The 19041-nt window shown below is 41.5% G+C and overlaps 1 protein-coding gene across 1 annotated transcript; it reads left to right on the forward strand.

Moving 5' to 3' along the window:
• Nucleotides 1-10848: 10848 nt before the first annotated feature.
• kiaa0040 (KIAA0040 ortholog) lies at nucleotides 10849-18390 on the forward strand. The gene is made up of 2 exons (XM_079751120.1): nucleotides 10849-11029; nucleotides 14165-18390. The coding sequence occupies exon 2, from the start codon at nucleotides 14814-14816 to the stop codon at nucleotides 15150-15152; it is 339 nt and encodes a 112-aa protein (XP_079607246.1). The 5' UTR covers nucleotides 10849-11029; nucleotides 14165-14813; the 3' UTR covers nucleotides 15153-18390.
• Nucleotides 18391-19041: the final 651 nt, after the last annotated feature.

Here is a 19041-nt window from a genome sequence, read left to right on the forward strand (position 1 = left end):
ATCGTTCAGTACGCGGGGGGTACTGAGTATCATTATTACTGCTCTGTTTTGATGTGGCCTATAGGACGCCGCCGCGAACGCTACACGCCATACATAAGAAAAGCATTCCAAGACGCGGTTCTAAGCACGGTGTGCCAAACAAATAAGAGTTCTAGAGAACGAGAATCGAACGCAAAGCCGCCCCCCCCCCCCCCGAAGAAGAACAGCGACTACCTGAAGAAGGAAACAAGCCAAACTCTGTGTATCTAAGTTGACTCTCTTTCCAACCTCTGCTTCTTAGCTGTCCTCCCCCCAATCCTCCCCCCGCTGTACTTGGAAGCCACATAAGAAGGCACTGTATATAAGTTATTACGATCAATTTCAACGACAATGAGTCGCTTTGCTGTAAAGGGAAGGGGGGAGCCGAGGCCCCTTTGCCTTTTCCTCAGGATAGGAGGGGTAACGATGCTCGGTGTGGTCCCCCCTAAAGCTCCTGAGTAGGATAGCATTAACAACAACAACAATAACAACAAACAAAAACGCAAAATACTTTTGAGAAATTGTATGCCCTTAAAAATAACTTTAAGATATCTCTATTTTTATACCTGATATTGTGAGAGAGGTCCATTCATGTCATATTATGATTTTTGTTTTTGTTTTTATGAAGCCCGCAGTTGAAGTAAACGTCCTCAATAAAAAGACATAACGACAAGGTGCACATTAGATTAACCAGGAGGTAATACGCATGGCAATTTACCACAGAAGAAACAGCTTTTGCAAAGGTACCGAAAAATGCACCAGCAGTACGTTGGGTACTATTCGAGTACATTCGAAGACGTCAGTGTGGGTTAATTCACTCGAGCAGAATAAAAACAGCCATCAATCAATTTAATGTTCATTCATTTTATGTTGCTAGCGTTTTAAAAAACATTATTTGCAACGGTTTCGACACTCTGTGAGGCACTGTGAGCGGGGAATTAATGTAGTTTCATGACAAAATATGTATATGATATTGGTTGTTCACTGTTTTTCCATACAAACTAACAAGACAAACATATTTTGCATGCTTGTCTTGATTTGAATACAAATCTGGTACTGGGATACTAACTTCTGATATTAATACACCCAATGTTTCCATTTTCCAAACCGTGGATGTTGCTGTCAGGGATGGTGTCATGAGGTGTATTCAACCCACTAATAATCCTCACATCATAATAATACCTATAGAATGTACAACAACCAGTTGTGTCCCTATAGGCTGTTTAGTCCATATAAAGAACACTGTGAGCACCGAGCAGGAGTTCTCATCATGTGCATTTCTATCTCATACACATGTCTTATTATTTAGGATGTTCCTTGCTATGTTAAAATTCAGGACAGTAATTCATGGACTGTGCCGCACACACACACACACTCACACACACACGCACACACACACACACACACACACACACACACACACACACACACACACACACACACACACACACACACACACACACACACACACACACACACACACACACACACACACACACACACACACACACACACTCATCCATCACATCCACAGGTCTGTATCCGCATAGTCTAAATAAAGCATTCACGGTTGACAGGCACACACCAACCAGATGACAGCAATCATCAGTGCAGGCAGCCATTCATCCAGCTAGTCTGCTGTATGAGTGTAAGAAACAATCTGTAGACCTAAAAGTACCAATTATAATGCCTTATGAAAGATATATTAAAATGAACTATATGTTGAAAATTCCTTGCAGCTGGAAGTCACATAAGTTCATCCTAGATGTGCCACCACAAAAGACCATCCCTGAAAGCAATATCTCGCCTGCTTTTGATTTTTAATTGGATTTCTGGTTCGAGAATTATTTTTTCTTCCAAAAACCATAATGAGCATATTTAAATAACTGTATTTTTGTTTTAACCGATTGCAACAGCACAGAAGGGTTGTGTCAAGTTACTTTGTATATGTTAGTTGTTTCCTTTACTGCTAGGCTTGAATCAACGATAATGAGCCCTTCTATATATTTCCAGTTCTGATTTAGGAATAGCGTCGAAGAAAATGTTTCTGTTTCTGTGCTGCCCGTTACTAGACTAGTCACTAAGATGCCCTCTGACTCATTTCCCAATGTAACCTTTATGTTTTTAAGTCATGTTAGCTACAACTAACCCATTGTAACCCACATCTCATAGATTGTGTCATAGACACAAGTTTTGTTTTCATTATAGCGTTGAGTTTTGTCCTACGTGTCCAAGTATAAGTTTCTTGTGAAATGATTTTGAGGGGAGGGATACTTGAAGAGACTATTTCCTTTTCAAGCACCAAAATTGTCAGGAAATCATGGTTGAGATAGAAGGAAGGGGAATAGATCAAGAAAGAATGAAATTGAAAAATGTTAATCATTTCAAAGTTAACTTGGCTCTTGCACATCTGTTGAGTTCCACTTGCCGGTTCACTCTGCTCATGTACTATATATCCAGAGATTATTTGTGTTAGAACAAATTGTGTGTTTTACTTCATTAACTATGTAGATTTATTTAGCCTCAGTGCTTTATTTCTCAAGGGTTAAAGGTTGGAAGACGAGGAACAGAATGTACCGTATTGTGTAATGACAAGCGAGGACGCTTCAATGCATTTCAAAAAGCTATCTTTGAAGTTGTTCTGCCCATTGTGCAAGGAGAATGTGCAAGCAGATTTTCACAATACACACTGAAATTAGTCTTCATTAGTGTTTAGTTGTATTCATGCTATTTATTCAAACCATTCTTTTAACTTTTATTGTAGATTCACATTGTTACAATTCAAACAGTACATGTTTTTGGTTAAAAATTGTTATTGAATATTTATTTATTGTAATACCCAATTCCCAATCATTTATTGGGACATTCCAGTCACATAATCAAATTGGTATGATTATTTATTTCCATTGAGAAACAGGCCATATAGACTCCCTTTTCTCTATGCTTTTTTCTGTGATGCAAATGAAAGAGTGGAAGAGAAGGCATGATTGTGAAATGAAAACACTTAATGTAAAGCTTTAGACAGGGCCAATTAAAGTAAAAGGTTGGATGAGTAACACAATTACCAATCTCCTCCTCTATTGAGTCTGAAACACTAACTTTAACATGTATTTTCTGTTGAAACTTTAATTTCATTTGCAAAATGGCATTGTATTTTTGATTATTTATTGTATTGATATTTATTTTAAAACTGTATTGACTACTTGCATTAAATGCTACATTGTAAAAAGAAGTATAATGCCAGTCCATTCTGCCATTGGATCCTTTAATCGTATGATGATGAACTGTCTTTCTTACATTGCAAAGATGTGTAAGAAGTATTTCTCATATACGCCACACAACTTCGTTCATCTTAGAAGTGTCATTGCAGAAAAAGCGTGATTTTGACTGTTGAAAAGCTATTGGCAAGCTATATATGCTGAATTGACTTTCTGTTGGATAATGTTTGCTAGTACCATACAAGTTAGCTCTAGTTTGACTTAAACATGTATTATATAGTTCCTTTTTTAATACATTTTCTACATATTAATAAAATATTGAAAGGTTATATTTGGTGTCGTCTTTTGTTATATTTGGTTTGTTTAGTACAAAAATCAAACCATAAGGTCTCTTTTCTCTCGATTTCCTTGTTTCCTATTTTCTCTCTCATCTTGCCTGATATTCTGGTTCTCTCCATCTTTTACCTCTAAGTTCATCTATCTCTTATCTTTCTACCTCATTTTTTATACCTTGTTATCCATCTTTTTCTTCCCTCTTAATTTCTACTTTTTCGTTTTCTCAATCTTTTCCTTTTTTTTCTTTCTCTAGAACTTTTTCTGAAATCAAAAACGAAAGACAGTTAAAGAGATAAAGAGAGAGAGCTAGAGAGAGATAAACGCGAAGCATGAGAAATAATAGAAACAATGGAGAGAATGCGAAAATCAAGAGAAACAATAAGAAATACAAAGAGTACGAGATTTTTTTTTTTTAAAGACAGCTTGAAATCTGAAAAATAGAGAGAAAAAAAGAGCATTGAAAAGAAAGAGAGAGAGAGAGAAAGATATAAGATCAGGAGACCGGGGTCAGGGTTTCTGAAAAAGACCCCCGGGTGACTTTTAAAACCAGAGTGTGTGTGGCAGTGGGATGGGTCCATAGACTGTAACTGGGTCGGCGAGCAGTCCCACAAGTAGAGATACATGGCAGCTATTCAACGGTGAATTATAAAGCAGCCTTTAGTCTGATCTGGTTTACCTCAATTTCACGAAAATTTGGAATATAATCCAACCGTCCAAGTAAAATATCTGCATTAATGCCAGCTATTGGCGAAATATGACATTTGCTTGGCCACATGAAGGACAATAGGAAGGTGAAATAACGATCTTACTCACCGTCTTTCACAGTAACTTTGACTGCTGATTCCTGATCCCTGATTGTTGACCACTCTCACCAACGTCTCAACCTTATTAGTATGGTTGCTACTGCAAGAACATCTACTATGGAAATACAGTATATGTAGAAGAATTCAAATGGCAATTCAATTTGCAATTTGCAATTCAATAAGTCATTATGTTATGCAATTGACAATTCATTATGCAATTTAATAATGTAATTTGAAAAAACATTATTCAAAGTGCATTTTTGTATGCAAAGTGTCAATGAAATCCTCAATTCAATTTGAAAAAGTTTTAATTAAAGTAGAAAACAATTTTTTTGAGTGCCTTTATTCAAATGGAAAAGCTATAGTGCCTCCGTGATTGCAATGCACTTCGCCAGGCTCCACGTGTTGCGAAATTCAAATGACATTTAAATCCGCAAAAAGGTTTGCAAAAGATTTTGCAAATCGTATTGCAAAAGATTTGGAAAAAGATTTTGCAAAGCGTATCAGCGAATCACGTCTGGGCAGGACCTATGTCAGTTCCTCGTCAACCCAACCTAATATTAGACATTCTCTGGTTAAGGCCGGTTTATACTCCTCCGTAAAGTGCTCTACGTAGACACGGAGAGCCCTCTCCCTCCCCGTAGTTTACGGGAGCATCCAATATTTTTTGACCAATCACGGCAAGGGCTGTGATTGGTCCTCTAAAAAAATCAATTCCGGAATCACTTTGGACCTTATTTACTTGCACCTTGTTTACTTGTTTCCTTTAGGACAAATAAAACACTAAATAAGATTTGAAAAGCTTTTAAAGTTTATTTACAACACTATTTACATGGTTAGTAGTCATCATATAAGATTGATCGGGCGGCGAATTGCCCCCCTCGAGGGGTCTGCGTAGTTATGGATTACAGAGTCGGAGTAGTATACTCCTGTCCTCTTCCCTATCTTCCAGAGCACACACTCTATCAACTACAGCTGTGTCTTCAACAGATTGTTCTCCACATCATCTGCCCAACTTCGGCGCGTAGCGACGATCTCCTCTATTGTTGACACCCATTGCTGACACATACGAACATAAACAAGGAAATTACGAGGAATTTACGTAGTTTCCGCCCAGATGTGATTCGCTGATACGCTTTGCAAAATCTTTTGCAATACGCTTCGGAAACCTTTTCGCGGATTGAAATGTCATTTGAATTTCGCAACACACAGAACGTGGCGAAGTGCATTGCAATCATGCTATAGCTTTTCAATTTGAATAAAGGCACTCAAAAAATGTGACAAAATGTGATTCTATTTTTATTGTTATAACTTTTTCAAATTTTTGTGGATTTTCTTGTCACTTTGCATATTAAAATACACATTGAATAACGTATTTTCAAAATACATCATTAAATTGCATAATGAATTTTCATTTGCATAATGTAATGACTTATTGAATTGCAAATTACATTGCAATTTGAATTTTTCTATATACTTCCATACATCTACTGTTCTTCTTAAGTTTTCTTTATTCCCTGTTTTTTGTGCAGTAAACTTCTCCTGCATACTTTCAGCTACAGAAACCATTCAATTATTATTTAACGACATGATGGCTATCCCTCAGCGTTTTTTTTTTTTTTAACTTTCTAAGCTATTAAGCTTTTACTGCTTTTTTTTACAATGTAAAAAAAAATCTGCCATCTGCCTTCTGCACCTTCTCTGACACTTCAACTACTTCAGGCATCGTAACTTGGTACATTTTCAACGTTAACCATCATTCAAACCATTTAACAAATCAACACACTCTTTCAGAATCACAGTTTAAGTTTCATATCGGCTTCATTTTCAGTTGGTCTCATTGATTTACGCTGAAGTTAGAGCACGGAGGACGTGCAGGCAGTGTTGCCAGATTGGGCGGTATTTTCCGCCGAATTGGACTACTTTTTACGACATTCAGGCAGCGGTGACGCTAGCGTTTAAGTTAGCGCTGATGTTAGCCCTGACGTTAGCTGTGACATTAGTGGTGACGTTAGCGGAGACATTAGCGTTGACATTAGCGCTGACATTAGCGCTGACGTTACTATTTTAGAAAGCAGTTCTTTGGACGAAACGCATTCTAGTTTCATTATATATTTCATTATATAAGTGAAAAGCAAAAACTGTCATGAATGTGCTCTTCCTGTCAGGATTAATGAAAAGGAAAAACAACTCCCTTACACAAATAAAACCCAATGCCAAATACAATCCTAAGTATAGTTAACTACACTTCATAAAAGTCAGGCGTCTGTTCCCTGAGGAGTACATCTATGTATAACCTATATTATAATAATCTTCAGAGACGGTCCTAAACGGTTTTTGGTTGGTTAGGCTGCTACCAAGGGCTTATCCAAAGAGGAACTGTATTCAACTTACTTTAGATGTTGTGGTACAGAAGGTACTGTACAAACATGATGCAAGAGGTCTCACTGATCAGAAACACAAATGGAGCACAGTATCACCAGTATCTATCCAAACAGCCGGAAAATAACCGAAAAGTGTTTAGTTATATTAGTTCATTAATACATTAGTGAGAAAAAGAATGGCCCCTTGGGGAAAGCTCCAACACAGAGATGGAAACATCACTGGAAGCAACACTCACTATTCATTTATTCTAATCGACTTCTAGTACTTATCGCACTACTTCGAAGCCATTTTGCACAGCAGAACTCGGCATTCTTCTGCAGGAAATGCAATTCTTAACTGATCCAAACTGAGAAACCGATTTGAAATGTTCAAAAGAACCAACGACAGAAGGCATCAAATGTGCCATCTGCTTTCTCCACCCCCCCCTCTCTCTCTTTCTTGCTCCCTCTCTCCCTCCCTTCCAACTCATGTACATCTCCATCACTGTCTCAAGCCCTCATCGCGTGCACTCCATATCCCTCCCCTCGTCATTTCCCAACACTCCCCCCATCTCCCCCCGCCTCCCCCCTGTCTCCCCCAGCTGTTGAACAAAGCGCTGGTGGGCTGGAGGTGCCTGAACGACGAGAGGAGGAGCCATGCTATCCCCTCCCCTCCCAGGTTCTCCCATGTAGCCACCAGCATCCCGTGTTCATCTCGCTGCGCTCAGGAGCCTAACTAACCCTGGCAGGGGCATGAATTGAGAGGGAGGAGACGCAGGCATCTCCCATCATACTAGAAGCCTCTATTCTCTGTGACGGCCATACCAGCGCCTAATTGGGTGAGGGAATGGGGGAGGGGGGGGGGGGGGGGGGGGGGGGGGTTGATGTACAGTAAATGGCTAGATTTCCTGAGGCATTTTTGTAGTTCTATGGTTGTTGCTGTTGTTGTTGTTGTTGTTGTTGTTCAAAGGCCTCTGAGGTTGAATAAAGGGCTGCAGTGCTGCGAGTGGCATAAGCCTGTGTAGAGAAGGATTTGTACGGAAGGATTTGTAGCACTGATTACGTTTATTTGATCCTGTTTCTACTCTTAAAGACAGGTGGCAGAATTGAGTTAACCCATGATTGTATTACTGCTTCTTGCACCTAAAATGACAAGCCTGTGTGGTGCTCTTGTGCGTGTGTGCGTACGTGTGTTGTCGTAATGCCTGATAGATCAACTAGTGTCGCCACCAGTCTTCCTGTGTCATCACCAATGTCTGGTTTCAGTTTTTCTTCCTATTTTCCCTCATCTTTGTGCCTGCTGTGGGTTTTTTGGCTAATTCCACACGTCTGGCCAGTGAATACATCCTCTTCACTGCAGCCTCAGACACTTGCCGTCCTCAATCCAAGTTCCTCAGTCAGTCTTACTAATTCTGATGATAATTAAGACCAAAATGGTTATTTTCCCCTGTCCCCGGTTTTTAGACTACATGACAACATATGTAAAATAACATATTTAAAGGTTTTAAACTTATTAACTCATCAATTGTTTTTGATGATTCTGGGAACAGAAAATGTTCGTCGATGTGTGCATGTATTGTATTTAATGTATATCCGAAAGAACTAGATTTACAAGCTAAATGGCTAAATACTGTGCATGCACACTGTTTCTGATAAAGAAGTGAGAAATAGCAACATTATTTTGGAACTTTTAAACAGGCACACGTTTGTTGTCTTGTTCTTAAACCAACAACAAATGTTGTACAACTTGCATTGTATGTCCTCTTTTAACCAGGCTAAAAAGCAGTGCAGTGTGTTGTACAACTTCATTTCTTTATCGTCTGTTTCCATGGGCACTGTACCACAGTGGGCGTTTTACATGAACATAAGCATAGTTTCCCACAAGGCCTTCTGTCCCTGTTGGAAACACCTAAAAAGCCAAGACAAATATAGAAAATCCCAGAGATATTAACATGAGCATTAGTTTGGAGGGAATTCCTTTTTCTTTCCCTGTAAGTCAACATGGCCCCTTATTTAATGTATTCAGTGCTGATTATGAAAGAATAAATCATACATTACCTTTTAACAAGGGAAAAAAACAGTAACTTAGTTATTCATGTTACACATACTGCAAGCTCCACTTCTAAGAACTCTCTGTTTACAACGGCTGTTGAATAATGTTTTCTGGTGGGTTTTTTTAAGAGAGAAGAACCTTATATAGACGGCATTTCTCAATCTCATTCGTATCTCCCTCGATCAAACACACACACAAACAGACACACGCACATAGACACACATTGGCACACTAGGAAAAACATTGTCACACTCACGCACCCCCCCCCCCCCCCCCCCCCCCCACACACACACACACACACACACACACACACACACACACACACACTACATGTACTCTCACAGACTGCACTGTGGTGCACTTTTATAGAGTTTATGAGTGTGAGTGCTAATGAAAGTGAATTAAGTGGTTGCTATTTTGGAAAGCTGACAAGTGGCCAGAAATAGACTTGAATATAAGCAGTACCTCAGAGGAAACCTAGTTTGTGACTCATTTTTGTAATATGTCTGGGCCCTGCTCTGTGAAAACAGATGGACACACTCACACACATACAAAGAACAGAGAGAGCAAAAGTTTATGTGTGTGTTTGTATCTGTATGTGTGTGTGCCTGTGTGTGTGTGCATGTGTGTGCATGTGTGTGTGTGTGTTTGTGTGTGTGTGTGTTTGTGTGTGTACATGTGCATATGTGTGTGCATATGTCTATGCGCATGTGTGTGTGTGTGCGTGTGTGCATTTCTCTTTGTGTGTATGTTTGATAGAGTGAGCGAGGGAGGAGTGTGACTGCCAAGTTTCCAGCCCTAGCCAGTTACAGTTATTACATGATTCTATGTAATGCCTTTTTGCACGGCACAGTCTTTCTACAAGGCCATACATAACAGCGCTAGTCACTTAAAGACCCAGCTCTCCACCTCTCCACCTCTTGGTAAATGAGCCAGTGTGAGAACTCAATGTGGCCTTCTTTAAACCAAGTTAGTAAAGTGAGAATACGATTCCTCTAAACAAAACAAATGAGGCACAGGGGAAATTTATCTATCTGTTTGTATTTGTGCGTGTGTGTGTGTGGTTTGTTTATACATGCGTGTGTGCCGGGTTGTGTGTTTGTGAGTTTCAAATACACCTGCATACTTGGTAAAGCTTGTCTCATTTATCTTGATAGAAAGTTTCTTTGCAGTGATTATAAACGACAGCCCATGTGCAGCGTCGTTAGGCAGTTAGATGTTTGAGAAGATCAAATGTTTGAGCATCTCTGTGTTCCCGTATTTAGATTATGAGTATGGTACTGTTGAGAATTTTGCTAAAACATCTATTCAAATTGATTTGACCAGTTTATTTCTCCTTAATTCTCCTTAATTGTGTAACACAGTAATTAAGTGTCACACAGTAACAACACAATTGCTAAATCGACAATTGGGAAATTGTAAATGACATTGCATCAATGTATACCTGGAAGTATCCGTAAGATTTGGATCTAAAAATCATTATAACATTAAGAACATAAGGTCTCTTTCCCTCTCTCACCCTGGGCCTGACACCATCAGTGGTTGTGAACGCAAGGTAACCGCAAGAATGTGGAGTGAGCGTGCGTCACGCAGGAGTGCGCAAGCACAGACAGAGGGCCCATTCTTACACAAGGGTGGGTAGGGTGCAGTGACTCGGGCACAGAACGGGAGAGAGGGGAGAGAGAGGGAGATAAAGAGAGAGAGAGAGAGAGAGAGCGAGAGAGAGAGAGAGAGAGAGAGAGAGAGAGAGAGAGAGGGAGAGAGAGAAAGAGAGAAAGAGAGAGGGAAAGAGAGAGTGGGAGGGAGGGGGATGTAGAAAGAGGGAGGGGGGAATGAAGAGAGGGAGAGAGGGAGCGGGGAAAGAAGGAGGGGGTAGAGAGAGAGAGAGGGAGGGGGGGAAAGAGAGAAAGAGAAAGGGGAAGTTGGAAAGAGAGATAGGGAGGGAGGAGAGAGAGGGAGGGGGAAAGAGAGGGGGAGGGAAAGGGTGAAGAGAGGGAGGAGGGGAGAGAGCGAGAGGGGGTGACTAATAGATAGAGGGAGAGAGAAAGAGGTTTTGAAACAAGGTCAGAGGAACAGAAGAGGAACAAAGAGTGAGGAGTTGTGTTGATGTATGACCGACTGAAGAGGGAAGTAACAAATAAGGAAACACATGACAGAAGACCGATGTCAGAAAGCGGGGAAGAGCTGAGCACCTACGACAAGTGGCGGAGCTGACCTGCTGCGTGAACATGCCTCAGGGTAAGGTGCTCGCTTTAACATGAAACTAAATACTTCTCTCTTTTCACAGCCCCCAGGCCATCTTTGTTAGGGACGTTATGTTTTGTTGTTGTGGTTGTTTTTGTTTTTGTTTGAGCGGCTCTGGAACTATGAAAATGGCGCTTTATCTGAAATGGTAACATAGAGTAGAGCTACTTATGATTGGAAACAAGGGGGGTTCCATCGATAAGTGGAGGAAAAGTTGATGAAGTCAAAGGCATTTTAAAGGTTAAATTACTATTTAGGATTATTTTAAACTAGATTTTGCTTCTTCTTGCCATATCAGCTATATACTGTTGAAATGGAAACTTCTTTTTTATGCAACTGATAAATTTACCCACGGTCAGTTATGACTCACTATAGTAATGCTGAGTACAGCAGAAATGTGTACAGTCCATCCCTGACCCATAACTCTTACAAAATGTGTTTACCAAAAGTACAACCAGCTCGGTATGTGTGTCAGCCTGAACTACAAAACACTGTGCATTTCTTCCCAACATGCTATCAATGGAAAGTAGAGCATGATAACACGTGAAAACAAAGTCTACCGGCATATAAAAACATAAAATCAATCAATCAATTTCTTTCAGTGACTGTAACATGTCCCAGAAACCTCAGAGAGGGGGATCTCGGGTTGATGGTGTGCTTGAGGCAGGACATTAAAGATTTCTGCTCGCCTTCTGTCACAGATCTGTCTCTTAGCCTTCAAACAATGTCTTCCAGGTCGCATATGTTCCCGTTCAGAACAGACCCAGCGGGGGTTAACATAGTGCACTCATAATATTTCTCCCCACCCCATCCTGGCTTTGTGTGTCTGAGAAATGTCCCTTTTCCTGTGTACACTGGGATCCATGGCCACTCAACGTCATGAGAAAGTACCTCATCGAGTTGATGTTGCCACTGCAGAATAAGTTGTCTGTGTGTGTGTGCGGGTGAAGGGAATTCTTCCCAATTTGACCTTTTCTCCTCGGCTTAAAGCACTACAGTTCAATCGGTTGACTTGCATCCACAAATGCACTGTGGAAATACATTAATGTGTTGTTGAGCGCTGGCCTACTTATCTAACTTAATGAAAAGGCAGTGCCATTATAATTTCGTTTTTTTATCTAGTGAACATCAGCAGTTACAGCATGGATACGTCCCACTGGTGCCTTTGCTTTATAAATATACTCTGTGACGAGAGAGAGAGAGAGAGAGAGAGAGAGAGAGAGAGAGAGAGACAGAAAGAGAGAGAGTGGAGAGAGAATTGACTCAGCAATCCTTCTATCTCGCACTAACACGCCAAACACTGCCCAGAATAGAAGCCAAGTTTTGACTTTAAGACACATACATAAATATAAAGCTTCATAATGTAAGCGCGGGTTTTTAATGCATTGTTGAAGGCAGCATCACAGGTGTAAACACCAGACTGAATGAAAAACCTTTAAGGGCCTGTGTATTGTGAAGATAGTAATTTGTATCATATTCAGATAATCATTGTATAGTTGAGATAATGACCTAATTTGAGAGGTGTTGCGACACCCTGATATTTTTCAGGATGATGGTCATTATTTGTGACAGTTGTTTCCATAACACTGTGACAAATTCAGCCCTTCAATGTTAAAATGATTCATCTGTCGTGCTGTCTCATATCTATTGTGAGCTGGTCACTCATCTGTTTGAATTCTATGTTGTGGTGCTGTTAGCTGGGACCATGGTGGGGAGAAGGACAATGTGGCCATGGCCAGAGCATTGCGAATAATAACCCACTTTTTCCCATGAACCAATTACACCAAGGATATATTGTTGTTGTGATATGACACAATAGCCTATATGACACAATACAGACGAACTGCAGGCATGACTCAGGCTTTTTGAGCTGACCAGCTAAACCCCATGAAGCAGTGCTCACAAATATCCGCACACCCGACGACCACTAAGCTGTGTTCCAGTACAATGTTACTGTCTCTATTTATCTTGCAAGTATTTTCCTTATCAAAAACTGAAATATGGAAAACAGAAAAGAATAGGCCTGCATTGTACAACACTTTCATTTAAATTTAGGGCATTTAGCAGACGCTTTTATCCAAAGTGACTTAAAATAAGTACATATTTGTATTTTCTAATGTTTTCAAGCTGCATTTATGTTTACTTCAGAAGGCTTATGCATGACGATGTGTCCCATGTGCAGTAACAGTTCATGTACGGAGTTTCCTGTCAGTCAAATGAGCAAGAGGACATGACCCCTGGGCAGGAAGTCAGATCTCACATGTATTTCAGCTAAAGAACAAGCCATGCAACCGCATCACATATCTTTGCATTCTACTTGCAGGTGCATTGCTGGCACTGGAGGTTAACGGAATGGATGATTATTATATCAATATTCATAATGGCATATCTTCTTCTCCTGCATCTAAATCACATATTATGAGACAACATTGGTCTGTCACTAGAGAGAACGAATGCATGATGATATCGTTTTGCTCTCTCTTCATTATACATGCCATCTTCAAAGTGAAAGTGTAAGTCAAGTATTCTTCAAAAAAATTGCAAGTTAAGAGTTTTCATACATGGGCAGCTGAAAATGAAACGATCAGCCACTTATAAAAAACTTGACCAGGTCCTGTCCATCAAAGTGTCCCATTGGGAACCATTAGCTAGCTATATTCAGATGAGGTCCTGACAGCCACTCTCTCTCTCTATATATATGGAGCCCATTCTCAGCGGGGCTCTTATAAAGATTTGTTATCGCTCTGTTTCAATTCTTCTTCATCTCTCTCCCTCTCTCTTTGACTCTCAATAGCTCTTTCTCTCTCTCTCTGACATTCACTATAGCTCTCTCAACGTCCTGCTCTCTCAATCTTCCTCTCAGGATTTTACAATAGGGCGGGCATACATCACGGAAGGACGATTGTAGAGGTTAATGTAACTGTATAAAGATATTTTAACCTCTGCAGATGTCCACTTTTGTTATATATATCTGTGCGTTTATATATGCAGTGTCATTGCACACATATTCTGCATACTTCTGCTCCTTCTACTTAACACATTAGACTGCAGATGGAATGCTGTCGATTGGTGATGGAATGTGTGTGTGAGATTAAAGGTCACCTTTCTATTGTTTGTTTACATCCACAGGAACATTCCGACTTCCTTCCCAGCAGTGTGCTCCTTCCAGCAGGCCGAATTGAATGGGAGTGAGAGGAGAGGGGGGGCCAGAAAACGAGGAGACCGTGACCAGAGGAGGAACACCAAAGTTCAACACCAGAGGTCAACACCAGAGAAGGAACCGCAGGGATGCAGGGATCACAGACAAACTCGGATTGAGTCGAAGCAATAGGCACCGTTTGTTGGGATTTCAAATATTTCCATCTCAGACTCGTATTAAACTATGATTCCTTCTCACCAGCCCCAAGGGTCAGAAGCACCAGGAAAGCTTCAAGGTCTTTATTCTTGATACCAAACCTTAACCGAAATCTGAAACGGCTTCCGAGCCCGAGAAGATATTCACCGCCACCTTTACCGGATACGATACTGCAGATTTGAGATACGATATTTATGTATCGTGGCTACCAATGTAACGTTGCACAAGTCACCAGAGTACGTGTTCGCCATTTTTTACTTGAAATGCCATCATTGCTATTGCATTCCTCTTTTTACATTCTTGACACCAAGATTACCCAATAAAAGAAAAAACCGAAGCTGTTGGAGTTCCAGCCAGGCTTTATCAAAGACGACCATCCAACCGCCATCTTGGGAGTACAAACAAAAACAATCAAAAGCAAAGATGGCGGATAAAAAGGGCAGCGTGCTGGACTTCTTCAACCAGCTGTGGAGCTTTGCCGCAGACAAACACAACCAAGGGGTATACAACACGGTGTGCCTGGCCGTCCTGCTGGCCCTCCCCCTGCTGGTCCTGCTCACCTCGCTGGCGGTCTGCTGCCACTGCTGCTGTGGCAGCAGTGGCTGCTGCTGCTGTTGCCGCCGAAGGGACAAGGGGGCCGTAACCGCAAGGTCGGACAAAAAGAAGAAGATGAAGAAGAACGGGGGTGAAACGGGGGACTTGTGGATATCCGTGAAGACGGGACAGATGACGCCGGACCGTATCGCCATGGAGATGGTGTAGGGAGGGAGTTGTCACGTTTTTTTTGGTTGCTAGCACAGGACTCGGACGTCAGAATCGTCGTTCAGGATCACATGCCCGTGCAAGACGATGGGAGTTATTGAATGTTGAAAAAAACAAAAGCCATACCTTCTGCATGAAAATATGTGAACAAGAATGAACCTGAGCTAAAGTCAGCACAGGACTATGAAAAGACTGTGTAGGTATTATTAGTGTTTTGGTTATAACGCGGGTTACCAGATCATGTTTACAATGTGGTACTTTTATGAGGCAATATGGTTCACAGAAGCACATTGTGTGACTCGAGAGATGAATTGGGTATTTAAGAGTTTAAAAATGATGCCTAGGGCCTGTCTGCTTAAAACCAGGCACATTGGAATGTGTGTGTACTGTGTGTGTTTGAGTGTGTTCATGACAAAAAAAACTAAAACATTGGTGTAGAAGTGACCTTTTATGGTCATTGGCTCTCACAATGGAGCTTAGTTAAAGGACTGCTCGATATAGCTGGCATGTTGATGATGAGCTAAAGCCATCCATTTCTTAAAAGTTTAGCCTATTGCACTTGTCCAACACAGTTTAAAAGGGTTGTTTTTTATGCTGTTCTCACTGTAAGTCCTCAACCTGATTGATTCCTTGTTAAAAAGTATACCATCCTAAGTCCGCCTACAGGAGACATATTATGGTGTTCTCCCAACAAGTAAACTTAGTATTTAAGTTCCAGAAAACATATTTTTGAAGCTGTTTGCTGGATACGTTTTGGGGAAAAAAATCTTGCCCACCGCTATTCCCCGCTGTTTCTGGTGTCTGTAGCTTTAATGCAAATGAGCTGCTGCCCATTGACCAATGAGCTGTCAGACTGAACCACAGCATGGAGGAGAAGGGATTGTTGACGTTTGCGGACTCCTGGAGCTCTATATCTATATAATATAATTGTACTCCGGGAGCTGAGCTGCCGGACTGCTGCCGAGCTCTCCGCGCTGGAGCTGCCGTCGAGGCCGTCCGGCCGCCACTGAAGCTTCAGCGGCAGTATACTCCGGGAGCTGAACTGCCGCCGAAGCTTTCCGGCTGCTCCGGTGGGTGTCTCTCCTGACGGAAGTGATTTATTTGTGAGACTGTCAATATGCTTAATATATTGAGTAATATTCATGTTAACTCTCACTTACTTCCATGAACGAAGTGCAGCAATTTTTTTCAAAAAGGGCACGAATATTAACATGAATATTACTCAATATTTTAAGCATATTGACAGTCTCACTTCCATGGTTGATCTTTGGTTTCTGATAGCGGTGTGTAAAAAAGGTTTAAAAAGTAAATCACTTCCGTCACACCAGAGTACTTCCGTCGCGCCTGGGTTGTTGTTGTCACGCCAGGGTGTTGTTCTCCAGGGCTGCAGCTGGGCTAGCTTGGCGGCAGTCCGGCAGCTCAGCCCCGGGAGTACAATCCCTTTCTCCTCCATGTCTCCTCCTCCGGACTGTCCGGCAGCTCCGGCGGGGAGATCTCGGCGGCAGTGCGGCAGAGAAAGAGATTTTACTCCCGGAGCTGAGCTGCCGCGAGTTCCCCCTGCCGGAGCTGCTCGTCCGCTAGTCCACAAAATCTTAGCTATGCTCTGATTGGAGGGGAGTGGGGAACTGGGAGGTAAAATTCAACTGTGCCCCCTTCCTACGTAGGAGGGGGCGCCGAAACTGACTCGCTCGTTTGGTAACTGTAGGCGGGGTACTTTCAGAAATGCATATCTCACTCAAAAAATCACAGACTTTTTTCAAAGTTTGTATGGGTGTGGGAGCACCAGAGACCCAAAGCAACGCCCCAAATCCCAGGAAAAGTGTTGTTTTCATAATATGTCCCCTTTAAATAACCACCTGTCTGGGTGATTGAATCGTGAAATTGGAGCCGTCTCTCCTGGCTTCACTAAAACATCTGGTTGCACTTAGCTCAACGCTAAATTTAGCTCACGTTAAATGCCACGTAAATAATAGCAAACAGCAACAGTAAACAACAGCAGTAGCACTTTGTGAGTCTTTGTGATAAGACTTCACTCCAGCTCTGTTCTGACCTATGTGCATTGATTCCAAAAGACAGAGGTGATTAGCAGTGTTAGCATTCGTGGTCAAAGGCACTTGGACAGAGTGCATGCAGCCATCAGCCAGCGGATTTGAAATGTTATATCGCTTATGGATGTTTTAATGATGCCATGGGAGACGTTTACGATGGTTTAATCGATCAGACCTTTATTGTCCTTTAATGGTGACTTGTGTGAAGCACTTTTTATGAAGTCCTCAAAGGTGTTAAAATCAAATTATTACGTATTGAGAGGTTTAGGGATTAGATGTATAATATATTTTTTTATATTAGAAACTATTAGAGAGGATTGAAAAAATGAGATGTTTAAATTCTCTAGACTTCAGGGCTCTTTAGAAAACTCTTAAATTGCTGCTTTGAACTTTAATTAAAGTATCTTCTCATCCTCCTTTTAGCAAGATACTATGCCATGATACTTTGTTTATCACTGCACACACTTCACTGTGAAGGTTTTATTAAATTCAGTAGGCTGTATGTTCCACACACCCGCGTAACGGAGACGCCCCATGTGATATTTGAATAGTAACGTTAGGCCTAAGTATTTTTTTGAAAATGGTTTCAAGTGTCCGTATTCTACTCCCATGTTTAAACAAACACACATATTCACCCGCTTCCTTTCTTGAACTTTGGTAAAAAAAAAAAATTACGGCTTCCTCCATAAACCTATTTTGTTAACAAAACAAACGAAATAAAAACGTTCACACAGGCTATGATTCGCTGTATGCTAGGTATTTCACAAGCTCAAGTCATCAGGTCTGAAAGCGCTCTCTCACTCTCTCTCTCTCCCTCCCTCCTTATGTTTTCTGCCCGTCAGTTCGCGCTGAACACAGCGGCGCTGGGAGCTCAGGGGAGGATTTGCAATCTGTTTAAACAGCGATTCTGCCATCTCAGATCTCGTATCTCAGACGAGCTTCCCCGGCAAAGCTTCCCCCGTTCCGCGGCCAATTATGCACGGCAGTGTGTATTTAGGATGTTGCTTTGTACGCCGTTGTTGTTACACAGTTGAAAAATGCTGAATTCCACATATTATAATTTGTGCTGATTACACGTGTTGGCTCTAATGCATGCACCATTTATTTTGGCGGATCAAGCCGCACGGAAAGTTACAATCCAACCCAACACGGGGGAAGATTCAAAGTGGAGGAATAAAGTACTTTTTTTCGAGCGCTGCAGATTTTTATTTCCCTGTGACCTATGGTCCTTTAAACGTAAATTAATGTACCTTTTCTGGTGTTAGCTTCTTGGATTTAAAACCCAACTTGCACAGAATATTTTGTAGTGTTTGAGCCCTCTGGTTACTTCCAAGACAGCATATTTGTAATGTATGACAACATGCAAGACAAGCCTATTTTCAGTTTCCAGCGGCCCTTTGGGAAAAGTGTTGGGAGATTTAAAGAACATTCCACCTATTGCTATGGAAACATACGATGCCATGTCAACACTGCTAATAATATATGGGAACTGTGTGCTTCCATTCTCAGCTGTCATCTTTTGTTTTCTTCTGTGCCCTGCTCATCTCTCCTTTCCCCTTCAACCTCTCCATCTCTCTTCTCTCCTCTCCTCTCCCCTTCACCCTCCCCATTCCTCCTCTCTTCTCTCCTCTCCCCTTCACCATCCCCATTCCTCCTCTCTTCTCTCCTCTCCCCTTCACCCTCCCCATTCCTCCTCTCTTCTCTCCTCTCTCCTTCACCCTCCCCATTCCTTCTCTCTTATCTCCTCTCCCCATCACCCTCTTTATTCCTCCTCTCTTCTCTCCTCTTCTTTTCTCTTCTCCACTTCACTCTCCCCATTCCCCCTCACCTCTACTCCTCTC

Source organism: Pollachius pollachius (genome assembly GCF_949987615.1).
Source record: "Pollachius pollachius genome assembly, chromosome: 14".
NCBI classification, from domain to species: Eukaryota; Metazoa; Chordata; class Actinopteri; order Gadiformes; family Gadidae; genus Pollachius; species Pollachius pollachius.